We start from the raw sequence: 14,448 nt of genomic DNA on the forward strand, positions 1-14,448 counted from the left end.
GGGCCTAAGTGGGGGACTGGGGGAGCCGGGGACCGGGCGGGGGCGGCATGGGGCGCCGGGCGAGGGAGCGGGGAAGGGGGCGCCGAGCCGGAGCCCCAGCCTCGCCGGGATTGAGGGCAGCGGGCTAAGGGAGGAAACCAACCAGTCCTGAGCCCAGGAGGGGGGAGTTAAAGGAGAGGCGGGGAGGGGGAGAGGATGGCGGAGGGAAAAACCGGAGCTGGAGTCCGAGTCGGAGCGGGCGATCATGCAGCCCACGCCCCCCACATCTCCCTCACCTCGCGCACCTCCCAGCCCTCACCCCGCCGCCCCGCCTCACTCCCCCGCGCGGTCTCTCACGCCCCCTTTGTCTCTGCAACTCTCCGGCTCTGGCTTAGTTTCTGCCCACCTCCCTTCCTGCCCTCGGATCGCCCGAGCGGTTGGAATCTTCCGCTCCCTCAAATCCAGAAAGGCTCTCGCCCTCTCCACCCCGAGGAACCCAGCCCCTTTCGCTCCCGCAGCCCCCTCCTCCCCCATCCCAAAACAACACCGCTGCTCCGGGGAGGTATGGAGAGACTAATAATAACCTTGAAGGCTCCGCACTTTACAGAGTGGGCTGAGTTGACCTTCTCGACTACCTGTGTGAAATGGGAGGGGCAGAGCTTAAGGACCCCCGTGGCAGTGATGAAGAAACTGAGGCTCAGAGAGGCCCCGTGACTTGCCCAAGGTCACACGAGGAATCTGGGATAAAGCCGAAACCAGACCCAGGCTGCTGAACTCCCACTCCTGGGGTCTCTTTTGTCACAGCCTCCTAGACCCTCTACTATCTGGAGGTTGACGAAAGGCAAGAGATTCGGGGGTAAACTTGGGCCCTTCTTAGATGGTTGTGGGGAGAAATGGGGCCGGGAGATAGGGAGAACCTACAACCCAAAACCCGCATGCAGCCGGAAGGGCTGTTTCCAATTATCCTGGGGGAAGGGAGGAGGATTTGCCTTTTTGGGTGTAAGAACCCTGGCTTTCAGCACCTCTGGGCAGAGGTGACATTCCTCTCCCCTCTCTAGTCGTCACAGGCCTCCAGTCCCTTCCCTTAGGCTGTGAGGTCCAGAATCAAATCCTCTGCTGACAGTATCTCTTCAGAGACCCCCTTCTCAGTGTGTGGCAAGGTGGGGGGAGGGGGGGAGCCACTGCTTGAAATAACATACCCCCCAAAAAGACAGAGCAGATAAATGAAGAAACCAGACCAGCGACAGCTACTGAATGACTCTCGCCCTTGTCCTGCATCTAACGGGAATACAGAATGTGACATCTGTGTTTTTCGGCACCTTTACTCTTTCATGTGTGCCCTTGACTCTGGCTACCCAGTCACCTGCCTCCTGGGGGGTCCAGGGGAGGGGAGGCAGTCCTCCTGCTCCCCTTCCCCCAGAGCTGACTAATGGTCCCTCTGCTGCTGGAGGATGGTAAATAGTGTTGAGCAGGAGTGAGCGGGTGTCGTCTGTCACCATCTGCACAGTCTCACACAGTCACACGCAACAGTCTGACACACAGCTCCTGCCACTCCCGCTCAGCCACACTCACCCTGACCCCTGCTGCCCCCACCTTGGGAGTGAGATTTCAAACAGGTTCCCCCCTTCAGTTTACCAAGTTGCCTAGCAACCAGCCAGTCAGTGGCATGAAGCCCCACCCCCCACTTACTTGACTTCACACCAAGCTCAGCAGCCCCATTGGTTCCCGCCTAGTCCCACCTCTCAACCCTGGTTTCAGGAACAATATGCCAGTCCCCACTGCTGCTGGACCAGGGAGCCCACTGGTACCCCTCCCGGCCCCATCTCCATCATCTGCCTCCCCAAACAGACACAAAGACTCTAATATCATATAAAACCTTTTTATATAAACTCACACCCACCTCCCTCTGTCCCTCCCTGTCCCTTCTCGTCCTGGTGAGCATCAGGGACACTGGTATCCGGGCCGCCCCCACACCACCAGAGCTGAAGCTGACATTCAAGGTGGACGTGGCGCATGGAGAGCAGGGGAAGGTCCACTTCCTCCTCCCCCTCGTCCCCACTCTCCGTGGGCTCCGGAAACACACGCTGACCGGAGCCAGTGGCCAGCAGAGGCAGACTAGGGTGCAGGCTGTAGGGAGAGATGGGTGGTGCCAGTCACACCATGAGCTAGGATGCTTGCTCCCTCAGGGCTTTACCTTTCTCCCCAACCCAAGCCCCCAAATCTGTAGAATTAACTTATGACCTCACTCCATTGGTGCAGTCCTTCTGGGGCAGGAAGCTCAGCACTGGCTCCGGCCTCCCCTCATGCCCAGCCCCACTGGTGTCCCACACGGAGACAGCCCCGCTCGTGCTGCCGCTCACCAGGAAGTGCCCACTCCTGGGGAAGAGAGGGAAGGCTTGCTGGCATGGTCATCACCTGGGGCAGGAACCCTTCACGGTCAGGGGCTGGGACCCTACAGGTGGGCTCTGGCATCCCTGGGGGCATCAAGACCCTGGGCAGGAAGGACCCACAGTCACTCACGGGTCCAGATCAAAGTAGATGCGCTGATTGGTGGTCACTTCACGACTCAGGGACCACAGGGGACGCCCAGGCTGCCGGAGATCCCAGCACAGAAGCTCGGCATCCTAAGGACAAAGAACAGGAGCCTGGAATCGTTTCCACCCTCCACTCCCCCACTCCCAACACATGCCTGCTTCCCTCCAGTTTTATAAGCACTCCTTTAGCTGGGTTGATTTTTTTTTCCCATGCCCATCTCCCAACACAGCACAGACTACATCCCCACTCCTGCCTTTTACCCCCCTGCTTTGGGATCTCAGAACATGATCCCTACCTTACGGGCTCCTGAAAAGAAGCGATTCCCATCGGGGTGGAAACAGAGGTGGGTGATACCCCCTTGGTGCCCTCCCAGCAAGGCAAGAGGGGAGCCATCATCCCAGGTGTACAGACCCAGGGAGCGCCCATAGGAGCCACAGGCATAGAGGGGCTGGGATGGACTGAAGGCTATGCAGGAGATGATGCCGCTCTGGCCCTGCTTTTTTGCTAGAAAGGGAAGGAACAAAGTCGGGGAGAGGGCAAGAGCACCTGGCATTAACCACGCTAATCAGAGGTGCACCTCTGTCTCCCGTCCCAGAGCCCATGTGCTGGACTCAGTGCCTCCCTGACCCCGTTCGTTTTAAGCAAGATGAAGACCTCTGATGCTCCCTAGATCCTTCTATCCCCTGCAAAGGACCTAAAGGCCCAAGCCCCACTTCTTCCCTCTCAAACCTTTTTTTCCTTCAGGGGCTGGAAAGCTGAAGGCTTATAGGAAAAGGGAATCAGCTTTACCTCCAGTTTCCTGGAGATACCAAGATTTTGGAGATCAAAATGTACAGGGCAGCGGGCTCAGGAGTGAACCAGCTCTTTACCGAGAGGTAAAGTTTCGTCCCCTCCCTGAGACTGTTTTCTTCCCTGCCCACTGGGCCCAACCTGCCCCACAGGTCTGTACTGAGGATGATGTGACCCCCGCCTCACCCCTGCACGTGACCCCCTGGCTCACACAAGGCCCCTCTGCATGTGGCTGGGCCCTCTTCTCTCCTCCTCCCTCAGAGGCGCAGACTGCTTACCAAACGTGGCTCGGACCTCACAGTCACGGCCAGGCCGGGACGTGGAGAAGATACGCACGGTCCGGTTGAAGCCACAGAAGAGCTGGGAGCCATCCGGGGAGAAGCAGAGCGAGTGGGCTGCCGTCAGCTCGTCCTGGGGGCGGGAAAGGGCTGGAAACAGGCCTAGCAAAGAGCCTCAGCCGTTCTCAAGGAAGGAGAGCTGGGCCAGGACGAGCCCTGGGGCTGGGCGGGGAGGTCCCTACCAGGTGGTTGTAGGAGCGAAAGGAAGCCCGGAGCTCTCCAGTGAAGGCATCCCAGATGTGAATCGGGTTCTCCCGGCTGCTGCTGGCCACGCTGAGAGAGACACGGACACTGAGGCCCCAGTGCTGTCAAAGGAAGGGGAGGAAGCCAACTGACCGGCCCTCTCAGCTCACATCTGAAGGGCACAGCAAGCTTTCCTCCTCCCGAGACCCCTGGCAGCCCCCGACTCTCTCAGTGGAGGGTCCCCTTGAAATGGGGGGAGCGGGGAGGGGAGGCGAAAGACATCACTTACTAGGAGGTGTCTGGTTGGGCTGAAGACATCAGAGAATACCAGCAGTAATCATAGATGGTGTCGCCTTCCACCATTCGAAGGACGGGAGCCTGGACAGAAATGTGGGGATGCCTGGGTCACTGGCGGGAAAAGGAGGCCCACTCGGAAATCTAGCAGTTTTATGGCAGAGGGAGATGCTCTGTGGGCGTTTAACCAGGTAGGAGAAGGCAGACGGGGTAAATATGAAGAACAGGATCTTGATCTCAAAGTTCATGGTTTAGCTCAGACTTTAACATCAGACTTGGGCCACCAAAAGCCATGCAGATTTACCCTTTTGCTTTTTCAACACTTAGAGAGGAAGAAACAAGTAAATTCCCAACCCAGAAACAAAGAACCAACCAATGATACAAATATCTACCGAGTGCCTACCAGGCGCCATTTGATCCTCTAAAAAAATTATTGAACAGTTCAAACAAGCAAAGAAGTATTAAAACAAAGCCAAACAAACCCTGTGAGTCCTCCACGTAGCTTAAGAAACAAAATATTTTACCAAACAGTTAAAACCTCTTCCCACTGAAACCCTCCCTCAGAGGTAAACACCATCCTGAATTTATCACTCTCATGTATTTCTTTAGGAATACATTCAGACAGAGAAAAAAACAATATATACCCTGGTCTTGCGTGCTGTTAAACTTAATATGAATGGTAGCAAGCTGTATGCATCGCACCGCGACTGTGAGATTACGGTGACACACTGAGCTCAAATTCATGCATCTTCCCTGCTGTACAGCGCTCCACTCACCCATCCCTCTCTACTGACAGTCACTGGTGTTTTCCCAATTTCTGGCTAGTGTGCTGTAACATTCTGGTACCCGTGTGGGAGGGTTTCTCTGCAGTTTCTGCTAAAAGGGAATCACTGGGGCTCTACAGTCTGCACTCTGCCAGCTCTACTAGATCATGTCACGTTTTTCCGAAAGTGCTCATCCAGATTTACTCTCCCCCCAGCAGCGTGTACGAGCGCCTGTTGCTCGCATTCTCTCGGTGTTGTCAGACTTTCAAATTTTTCTCAATTTGAAGGCTGTGAAATGGTATTTCATTACGATATAAACTGGCGTTTCTCAATGTCTAACCAGTGAAGTTAGACATTTTTGTGTTTAAGGGCACCTTTTCATGGTTTTCGCTCAGTTTTCTCCTAGGTTGTTGTTTTTTTCTTACTGACTTGAAGGAAATCTTTACATCAGTTGGATACCAGTCCTTTGGCGAGGTGACGTCACCCCATTGGCCCTCGGGTGATGTCACCGAGCCGTGAAGGCAGGGTCCACTTCTCCACCTTGAACCCTTGCATCCGACTGCCTGGTGGAAAGCTCCACTGGGGCATCCCACAGGGTCCTCAAACTCAGTTTGTCTGGAACAGACCCAGCCTCTGCCGCCTGTGAACCTGCTGCTCCTCCTGGGCTCCCCACCCAGTTCTCAAGCCTGAAATCTGAGTACCTTGACTACTACTACCTTTCACTCCCTTTCCTCTCCTGGTCCAACCCAAGGCCAGAGCTTGCCAATTGCACCCGCTAGGTTCGCTTGAACCTGTCCCCTTGCCTTCAATCCCACGTGAAGCCACTGCCTTCTTGCTAGCATTTCTACACGTTCCCCCAGCCTCCCTGCACCCCACACTCCAATCTGCCCCTCCATTCTCCACCCTGCAGCCACACTGAGGCCCCTGGAATCCTGTACAGCGTCACTCTCCTGCTTAAAACATTGCAATGCCTCCCCAAAACCCTTGGTATAAAACCCAATCTCCTATGAAGGCTTCCCTTACCAGGCGTCTACCCCATACCCACCTTTGCAGGCTCCTCCCTCATCCCTGCATTAGCTCCACGTCCCATCATCCTGACTCTCAGTTCCTAGAAGATGCCAACCCCCTACACTCTTGAACTGCACACTTTCAGGCACACTAATCTCCAAGTCTGGAATAGTCTGCCTTCACTTCCCCCAGTGACTCTTCCTGGTTGAATCCTAATCATCCTTTGGGTCTCTTAGACACTTCCTCCACTGGGAAGCCTCCCCAACCCCTCGAGCTGAGCCAGGTGCCCTGCTCCACGTTCCAAGAGCCCTCTGTGCCCTCCACGCTACAGCGTACCCATCTGAGAAGGCAGGAATCATGTCTGTCTTGCTCACCACTGCTTCCCCAACACCTAGTGTACAATCAGCAGTCAAATGTTTTAATGGGGCTTCCCTGGTGGCTCAGTGGTTGAGAATCTGCCTGCCAATGCAGGGAACACAGGTTCAAGCCCTGGTCTGGGAAGATCCCACATGCCACGGAGCAACTGGGCCCGTAAGCCACAACTACTGAGCCTGCGTGTCTGGAGCCTGTGCTCCGCAACAAGAGAGGCCACGACAGTGAGAGGCCCGCGCACCGCGATGAAGAGTGGCCCCCGCTCGCCGCAACTAGAGAAAGCCCTCGCACAGAAACGAAGACCCAACACAGCCAAAAATATAAATAAATAAATTAAATTTAAAAAAATGTTTTAATGGGAAAATGGAAACAGAAGACCGTTCCAATAACATAAGGCCCAAAACAATAGCACCTTGAATTAAAACAGAGGCAGTCAAGTGAAGTGGATAGATTAGGAAGACCACGAGAACTTGACGGGATTTGGTAATTAATTGGACATGGGGGTTAGGGAAAAGGAAGATTAAAAGAGGAGACCCTGGCTTCTGGTTTGGATACCTGAGGTCACCAAGATGGTGGAAGGACTTGGGGTACACAGGAAGGCTATGAGGTGCCAATGTCCTCGGTGAGTTAGGGAGAATCAGACAGCATAAGCGTCAAAGGAAAAGTTTTTACAAAGTGAAAGAGCAATTGTCTGGATATAGCATTTGGGAATGAGGACACTCCCTCTCCAACCTGAGATATGTAGGGCACAGAGGATGCAGTCTCTCCCAGAGAGGGTACAGGAAAGGGAAAGCCTCAGGCAAGAGCCACGGGGTACAGAGAGTACTCAGGGAAGAAGTGGGGAGTTAGAAACAGGAGTTGCAGAAAGCTCTGTGAAAAGGTGGAGAAGGGAGGGGAGGAATTGGGAAACTATGGTGGGAAGAAGCAGTACACAGATGTACAAAAATACCCCAAAATATCCTCCCCCAATTTCCCCACCTATACAAATGGTGTCCATTTCCATACTAAACTTGCAGACATTAAAAATGAAAATGCCTAATGAGTATTTAGGCATTTAGGCTATGATAGAATTGGTACATTCATATTGCCAACAGCAATAATAATAATAAAAAAAAGAATAAGCAGCACAAAAAGCTTTCGAAAACAAATTGACTATCTGCATCACAAGACATAAAAAAAGATATTGATTCTCTCTCACCTAGGGTGTTTCTTACTTGTAAAATTTCTCTGATTCTCTGAAGAATCTCCATCAAAACACATGGAGATGTTCACTGAAAAATAATTTATGATATAACAATCCTGGAAACAACCCAAAAGTCCAAAACAGGTGAACAGGTAAGAAAACTATCATAGGCAGTCAATGAAATACCATACACCATTAAGCATAACTATGAACACTGGAGCACCGTGAAAAACATTTACGATGATTCTTAAAAGAAAAAACAGGGTACAAAACCATCTACCAAAGAGTTACGACCACACGGAGAGCTCCAGTACTTACTTGGACAGAGCTTAGAAAGAATGTAGAAAAACTTAAAGGGCTGAATCTTGTAGAGTGGTAGGTAACAATGACTTTTTTCCCTTTTTTTTTTTCAGCCACACCACGCGGCCTGTGGGATCTTAGTTCCCTGACCAGGGACTGAACCTGGGCCCTCGGCAGTGAGAGCACCGATCCCTAACCACTGGACCGCCAGGGAATTCCCACCTTTTTTCCCTTTTTAATATTCTCATTTCTCTCAAGTGAATGTGTACAATAAATATTCGACCTGTCACGTTTCCAGTCTCCTCTGACTATCCCTACTCCTGAACTCGTTCAGGCTGGCTGTGCCACGCCCACCCAGCCCTGGTTTCTGGACACCACTGGTTTCTGTTCCAGGAACCAGGGCTAGGAGTGCCTGACAGCTTGCACACAGAATTCACGTGTCTGCAGCCTCCGATCTCACAGAGATGCAGGTTAGGCAGGCTTTCAGGACCATCCCCGGAACGCACCCTTCTTTCACCATCAAGACCGGCACTCCCACGAACCTCAGGCACTAAAGAAGTCCCAGGCTTCTGGGCCATCTGGTCTCACCACCACCTGCTCGCTGCTCAACACACTCCCTGATTGGCCGCAATCCCACACTCCTCCCTGCCCCCCAAATCCTTACCTCTTGGCCTCTGAAATTCCCACTCTAGAACCTTCAAACTCCCTTATTTTTTTATTTTTTTATTTTTTTGTGGTACGCGGGCCTCTCACCGCTGAGGCCTCTCCCGTTGCACAGCACAGGCTCCCGATGCGCAGGCTCAGTGGCCATGGCTCACGGGCCCAGCCGCTCCGCAGCATGTGGGATCTTCCCAGACCGGGGCACGAACCCGTGTCCCCTGCATCCGCAGGCGGACTCTCAACCACTGCACCACCAGGGAAGCCCAAACTCCCTTATTTTGCATCTTCTCAGAATGCCCTGTCCACCCACCTGGACCTGCCCGACGCTGTGGCTTTCTCAGGCTGAAATGTCTTTCATTCTCACTCCCCTCCTCAGTACAAACATCAAGGTCATTTCCAAATCTTTTCACCTCTCCAAACTCCACCTCCTCTGCAGTTCCTGCCATCACACTAGCTCCCTGTTTTTATCTCCCTCCCTCATCACTGAGACTTCCATCTCCTGGTTCAGTCTCTCACTCCACACAAATACTGTGACTCTTGGTGACGTGCACTTCCACCAGGACTTTGAGCTTGCAGCTCTCTCTGCCCAGCATATTCTTCCCCAAAATATCACGTTGGTTCACTCCCTGACTCCCTCAGATCTCTGCTCAAATGTCACCTGGATAGTGAAGGCTTCTCCGACCACCCTTTTTATTTTTATTTTATTTTTGGCTGCACCGCACAGTTTGCAGGATCTTAGTTCCCCGACCAGGGATTGAACCCGGGGCCATGGCAGTGAAAGCACCAAATCCTAACCACTGGACTGCCAGGGAACGCCCCCAACCTCCCTTTTTAAAATTGCAATGAATTCCCCCAGTCCTCCTCTCTGCTTTATCATTCTCCGTGGTACTTGTCAGATATGTATTTCACTGTGTTATTTCTTTATTGCCTGTTTCTCACACTAGAATAGAAGCTTCACAAAGACACAGACTTTTGTCTGTTTTGTTCCTGACTGACCCCTAGCAGCTAAAACAGGCCTGGCACATAGAGTGCGCGCAATGAAAACTTGTTGAATGAATGAATCAATGAAAGAATGAATAAAAACACCCAACACCCTGGCCTCTGCCATTCCCTGACTTCCTTAGCACCCACGGCCGCGGCCCTCACTCTACACCAGGGGCCCACTCCCACAGTCGAGTCATCACTACAATCTCTGACCACCATCTCCAACCCACCCAGCTCCCTTGCTCTGCCATTTCCACTACAATTGTTCAGCTTCATCAGAAACCCATTCACAATCCATTTTCTTACCCACTTTACACTCTGGTCAAGCACAACAGGTGGACCCCTGCAGATACTCTCGAAACACCCCTGGTCCTTCTCTCCTGGCAAACCCCAGCCAGACCTCCTATTCCTTCTAGTCCATGCTTGCATCCAACTAACACCAAGGACAACTAGCATGTACTGAACACTGACTACATGCCAGGCAATACTTTAAGCACTTTACGCTAATTCTTTTTTTTTTTGGCCGTGCCACACAGCGTGCAGGAGCTTAGTTCCCCCACCAGGGATCCAGCCCGTGCCTCATGCAGTGGAAGCATGGAATCTGTAACACTGGACCGCCAGGGAAGTCCTACCCTAATTCTTTTAATCCTCGCCACAACTCTCTAAGGTGGGTCTTTTATTATCATCCTCATTTTACAAACAAAGAAACTATAGTCAACTTAGTGGGGAAAGATGCACAACCATGCTAACTGGTCTCACTTTACATGGTTGACAACAAATTTCTAGTGGGCACTGAGCAAAGAATAGCAATGCTACTCTACACCAAGCATTCCTTGGCGGTTTTGATTTTCTTCTCCCCAGGACCGATCATCTCACACCTTCTGCTCTCTCCCCACAACCCTCTGCCTTTAGCTGATAACATCCCCTTTATGCTTCACTGAGAAGCCAAGAGGCAGAGACACCCAAATCTTCCCACGACCAAACAGCTGCCTCTGAACGCATCCTCTGCCTTTCTTCCCACGGCAAGGAAGGGTTCTGCGCCTGTCAGTCTAGTCCTTCAATGTGCTCTGGATCCTGTCTTCACCCAGCCATGCAGGGACTTCGTTACCATCCCCGACAACAGCAGCAATTGCTCCCTCTCTTCCGGGGTAATTCTGACCTCACAGAAGCATCCTGTTCATCTTTCTTTAGCCCCACATTCCCTCCGGTCACCATTCCATTTCTCAGCTCCCTTTCACAGGAAAACACTTCCAAAGAATTCTCTCTTCCTCCTACCCTAATTACCTTCTGCCTCCAGCACTTCTCTGAAAGTGCTCTCGTCAAGGTCACTATGTCTTCTTGGGTCATTCTCTAAATTTGCCCTCACTCTCAACAACATGAGACATGACTCTTTGCCTCCACTTTTATAATTTCTCCTGCACCCACCTCCATGCGCTGGAGTGTTCCAGGCTCTGCTTGAGCCTTTTTGTCCATCTACACTCTCTCTTGAGATTGACTCCGTTCTCAAGACACAAGATACCATCGACATGCTCTCCCGCTTCCAAAGTATATCCCTAGCACCCTTCACAAAGTCTCTCCTTAGCTTAACATTTCACATTTAAAGTACCTAAAAGCCCAGACTTCCCTGGTGGCGCAGTGGTTAAGAATCCGCCTGCCAGTGCAGGAGACACGGGTTTGAGCCCTGGTCTGGGAAGATTCCACATGCTGCGGAGCAACTAAGCCCGTGAGCCAAAACTACTGAGCCGGCGCTCTAGAGCCTGCATGCCACAACTACTGAGCCCACGTGCCACTACTACTGAAGCCTGTGTGCCTAGAGCCTGTGCTCCACAACAAGAGAAGCCGCCACAATGAAGAGTAGCCCTCGCTCACCACAACTAGAGAAAAGCCCGTGCACAGCAACGAAGACCCAACACAGCCAAAACCAAATAAATTTATTTATTTATTTATAATTAATAATTTGTGTGTGTGTGTGTGGCATGCGGGCCTCTCACTGTTGTGGCCTCTCCCGTTGCGGAGCACAGGCTCCGGACACGTAGGCTCAGCGGCCATGGCTCACGGGCCCAGCCACTCTGCGGCATGTGGGATCCTCCCGGACCGGGGCATGAACCTGTGTCCCCTGCATCGGCAGGCGGACTCTCAACCACTGCGCCACCAGGGAAGCCCTAAATTTATTTTTAAAAAATAAAAATGAATAAAGTACCTAAACCCTTGACTTCTGTCCCAATACCTCTTCATATCCTCTGAGTAAACTGTACCCCCATCCACCCAACTGACTTCCAAGTCCTATGAAATATACCTCAAATCCACCCACATCTATCTCGCCTGATACCACCCTAGCAAAGCCAACATTATTTCTCGCCTGGACCGTGATAAACGCCTCCTAATGAGTCTCCACTCTTGCCCACTCACAATCTATTCTCCAAAATTCAGCCATCATTTTGCTCTTCTCTTTTAAAATCTCTCCCACGGCTCCCCCAAAAACACTCCAGATGCCCTACCCACAAGATCTGACAAGATATGGCTGCCGGCCACCTCTCCACCCTCACCACGCTCTCCCCCTCACGGGCCTTGGTCCAGGCACACTGGCTTTCTTTCTGTTCCTTGAACACACAAAGCTCTTCCCCAGCTCTGGGTCTTTGTAGCATCTTTGCCTCTTCCTGGAACGCTCTTTCTACAGCTCTTCACATGACTGATCTCATCATCCTTCAGGTCTCAGCTCAAATGTCTCTTTTTCAGAGAGCCCCTCCCTGACCCACCATTTTATCTAAAGCGGCATCCTCTAGTTAGTCTCTCCTCATTCTGTTGATTTCCTTCGTAGCATTTATTATAATCTGTAATGAACTTGATTATGTATTGGTTTACATTTGTTGTCTATGTCCCATACAAGAAAGCAAAGCAGCTCTTCATCTGTCACATTCATTACTTTATCCCAACACCAAACACAGTAAGTGACACACTGGTAGTCATTCAATAAATACCTATAAGTCAATTAAAAACCACCGTGAGAAATCCACTACTCTTCTATGGAAAACACATATTCTTAACTAAAGAAGGACAAACACCTCTTTAAATGACTTCAGAATTCAGGGTAGAAAATGCTACCTGTGGAACCTCATGGTGAAATGTCCTGCCTGTGAACAGGAAACATGGGGACTGTACTTTCTCCATCTACAGGAAGGAATTAAACGCGCAGTGTCTCATGAAGGGGCACAGTTAGCCCCTACCCTTACCATTTCTGCACATTCCAGCTGCTCCCCCTCATTGTACAGCTCTGGGGGCAGGTTATAAATCCGCAGGATGTTATCAGCACTATTGGTCAAGATGCAGGAACCATCAGGGGCCCTAGGAGTAGGAAAGAGTTAGAAAGCTGGACAGACCTGTATTTTCCACGTGTAGGACTAGGGCTGAGCTGACCTCTGGTATAGGTAAGCACCCCCAAGACCCTGAGAAAGTAGAAGACACACAATCACAAATGAAATTTTTTGTGTGTGTGGTACGCGGGCCTCTCACTGTTGTGGCCTCTCCCGTTGCGGAGCACAGGCTCCGGACGCACAGGCTCAGCAGCCATGGCTCACGGGCCCAGCCGCTCCGCGGCATGTGGGATCTTCCCGGACCGGGGCACAAACCCGTGTCCCCTGCATCGGCAGGCGGACTCTCAACCACTGCGCCACCAGGGAAGCCCACAAATGAAATTTAAACTCAATCCAGAGGAATTCTTACTCCTTCTCCCACCACGGTGGATCCTTCTCCCAGATAACTGGGGTGTTTTAAGGTGGAAATCCTGAGCGTGATTATCTCCCTGCCCCATTATGCTTACTTACCACTTACAGCCTTTCAAGAAGTTCTCAGGTTGGGTGCTGAACTCTGACCAGGAACCGCTGAGAAACCGAGGTACCTGGGAGAAGCTGTAGCTCCAGACGCTGGAAGGAAGATGGGGGAACAACAAACCTGGGTTCACCAAAGCAAAGTGGAAATGGGCCTGGAGAAGTGGGGCTGAAGACTGGCGGATAAAATATATCTCACACTTCCAATCTCCACAGATTCCTGAGCCACCTGCTATCACCACTTACGTGTATCCCTCATCCTCTGGAGCGGGTTCCTCAGACACACCTTCCACGTCTTCTCCGGGCCCCAACTCTGGCCTGTTCGTTTCTTCTGCAGGAAGGCTCACATTTTCAGAAAGTTCTTGCTCTTCGACTCGAGGGCTCAACCCACCAGGAATACCAAACCCTGTTTCCAGGGGAATGGAGAGAGAAGCTGGGTCCCCCTCCTCCAGCTCCTGGGACACAGCTGAGACAGCCATGGGATCTGGGGACACCCGGGGCGGATCATCGCCATCGGGTGTCGGTGGCATCAGTTCAGGGTCCGTATTTTTATCCATCGGGGAAGCCTGAGGAGAGAGAGGGGCTGGAGCTGGGGCCCGGTCTGAAGGAAGGCAGTCCGGAGCTAACAGCGGCGCCTCCGGTGTCTTCATACTGCAGAGGAAGCGCGGAAGACATTGGCCGCGGCCAAGCAGCCCTCTTCCCACCGGCTACCAGCTGCCGGGCCCGCGGAACGGCCGAGACCCCTTCAAAGTTCGCACGGATCCGGATGCAGAACTGGAGAAACCCACCGATGCCTTCCTGCTTCTCCCGGGAGGGGGCAGAAGGCCAGGAGAACTGCGGAACTGCAACGTTAGAAAGCACGGGGCTCTTCAGCCTGCTCGGTCGCTACGAGCCACCTGTTCTCGCGGGATTTGGGCACACCTTTCCATTGGACCTCCGCATCCCGGATCAGACTTCGCGGGGGACCCACGGAGGGCCAGGGCAGGGACGTAACAGGTCACGGGTTACTGTTCCCATCAAGCCCTGGGGCTCCTAGTGGCTGCTGGGAGTTGTAGTCCAAAGGCTTCTGCCTCGGCGAGAAGTGCCTGAGCTCCCCCTGCGGTCTTCTGCGATCATTCTTAAAGCACCTACTCCTCTCCCCCACCTGCAGAGGGCGCTAGCGCTATGTTTGGTTTTAAGCCTCTTTCGCATTTCATTCGCTAAATTCTTCAGACCTCCGTCTCTTTTCATTCATT

The 14,448-nt window shown here is 52.3% G+C and overlaps 1 protein-coding gene across 2 annotated transcripts; it reads right to left on the reverse strand.

Annotated features, from left to right (window-relative positions):
• Nucleotides 1–1,844: 1,844 nt before the first annotated feature.
• On the reverse strand, nucleotides 1,845–14,179 carry WRAP53 (WD repeat containing antisense to TP53). 2 transcript variants are annotated; one of them, XM_082603811.1, is made up of 10 exons: nucleotides 13,460–14,179; nucleotides 13,211–13,309; nucleotides 12,620–12,731; nucleotides 4,114–4,202; nucleotides 3,824–3,914; nucleotides 3,582–3,714; nucleotides 2,810–3,018; nucleotides 2,500–2,603; nucleotides 2,221–2,355; nucleotides 1,845–2,106 (listed from the first exon to the last, which is right to left on the reverse strand). In XM_082603811.1, exons 1-10 carry the CDS (start codon nucleotides 13,861–13,863, stop codon nucleotides 1,860–1,862), a joined length of 1,623 nt encoding a protein of 540 aa, XP_082459937.1. In that variant the 5' UTR covers nucleotides 13,864–14,179; the 3' UTR covers nucleotides 1,845–1,859. The 2 variants fall into 2 exon arrangements, with proteins under 2 accessions (XP_082459937.1, XP_082459938.1); XM_082603812.1 differs by lacking the exon at nucleotides 2,221–2,355.
• Nucleotides 14,180–14,448: the final 269 nt, after the last annotated feature.

The sequence above is a fragment of the Mesoplodon mirus genome (assembly GCF_964341445.2).
Source record: "Mesoplodon mirus genome assembly, chromosome: 18".
NCBI classification, from domain to species: Eukaryota; Metazoa; Chordata; class Mammalia; order Artiodactyla; family Ziphiidae; genus Mesoplodon; species Mesoplodon mirus.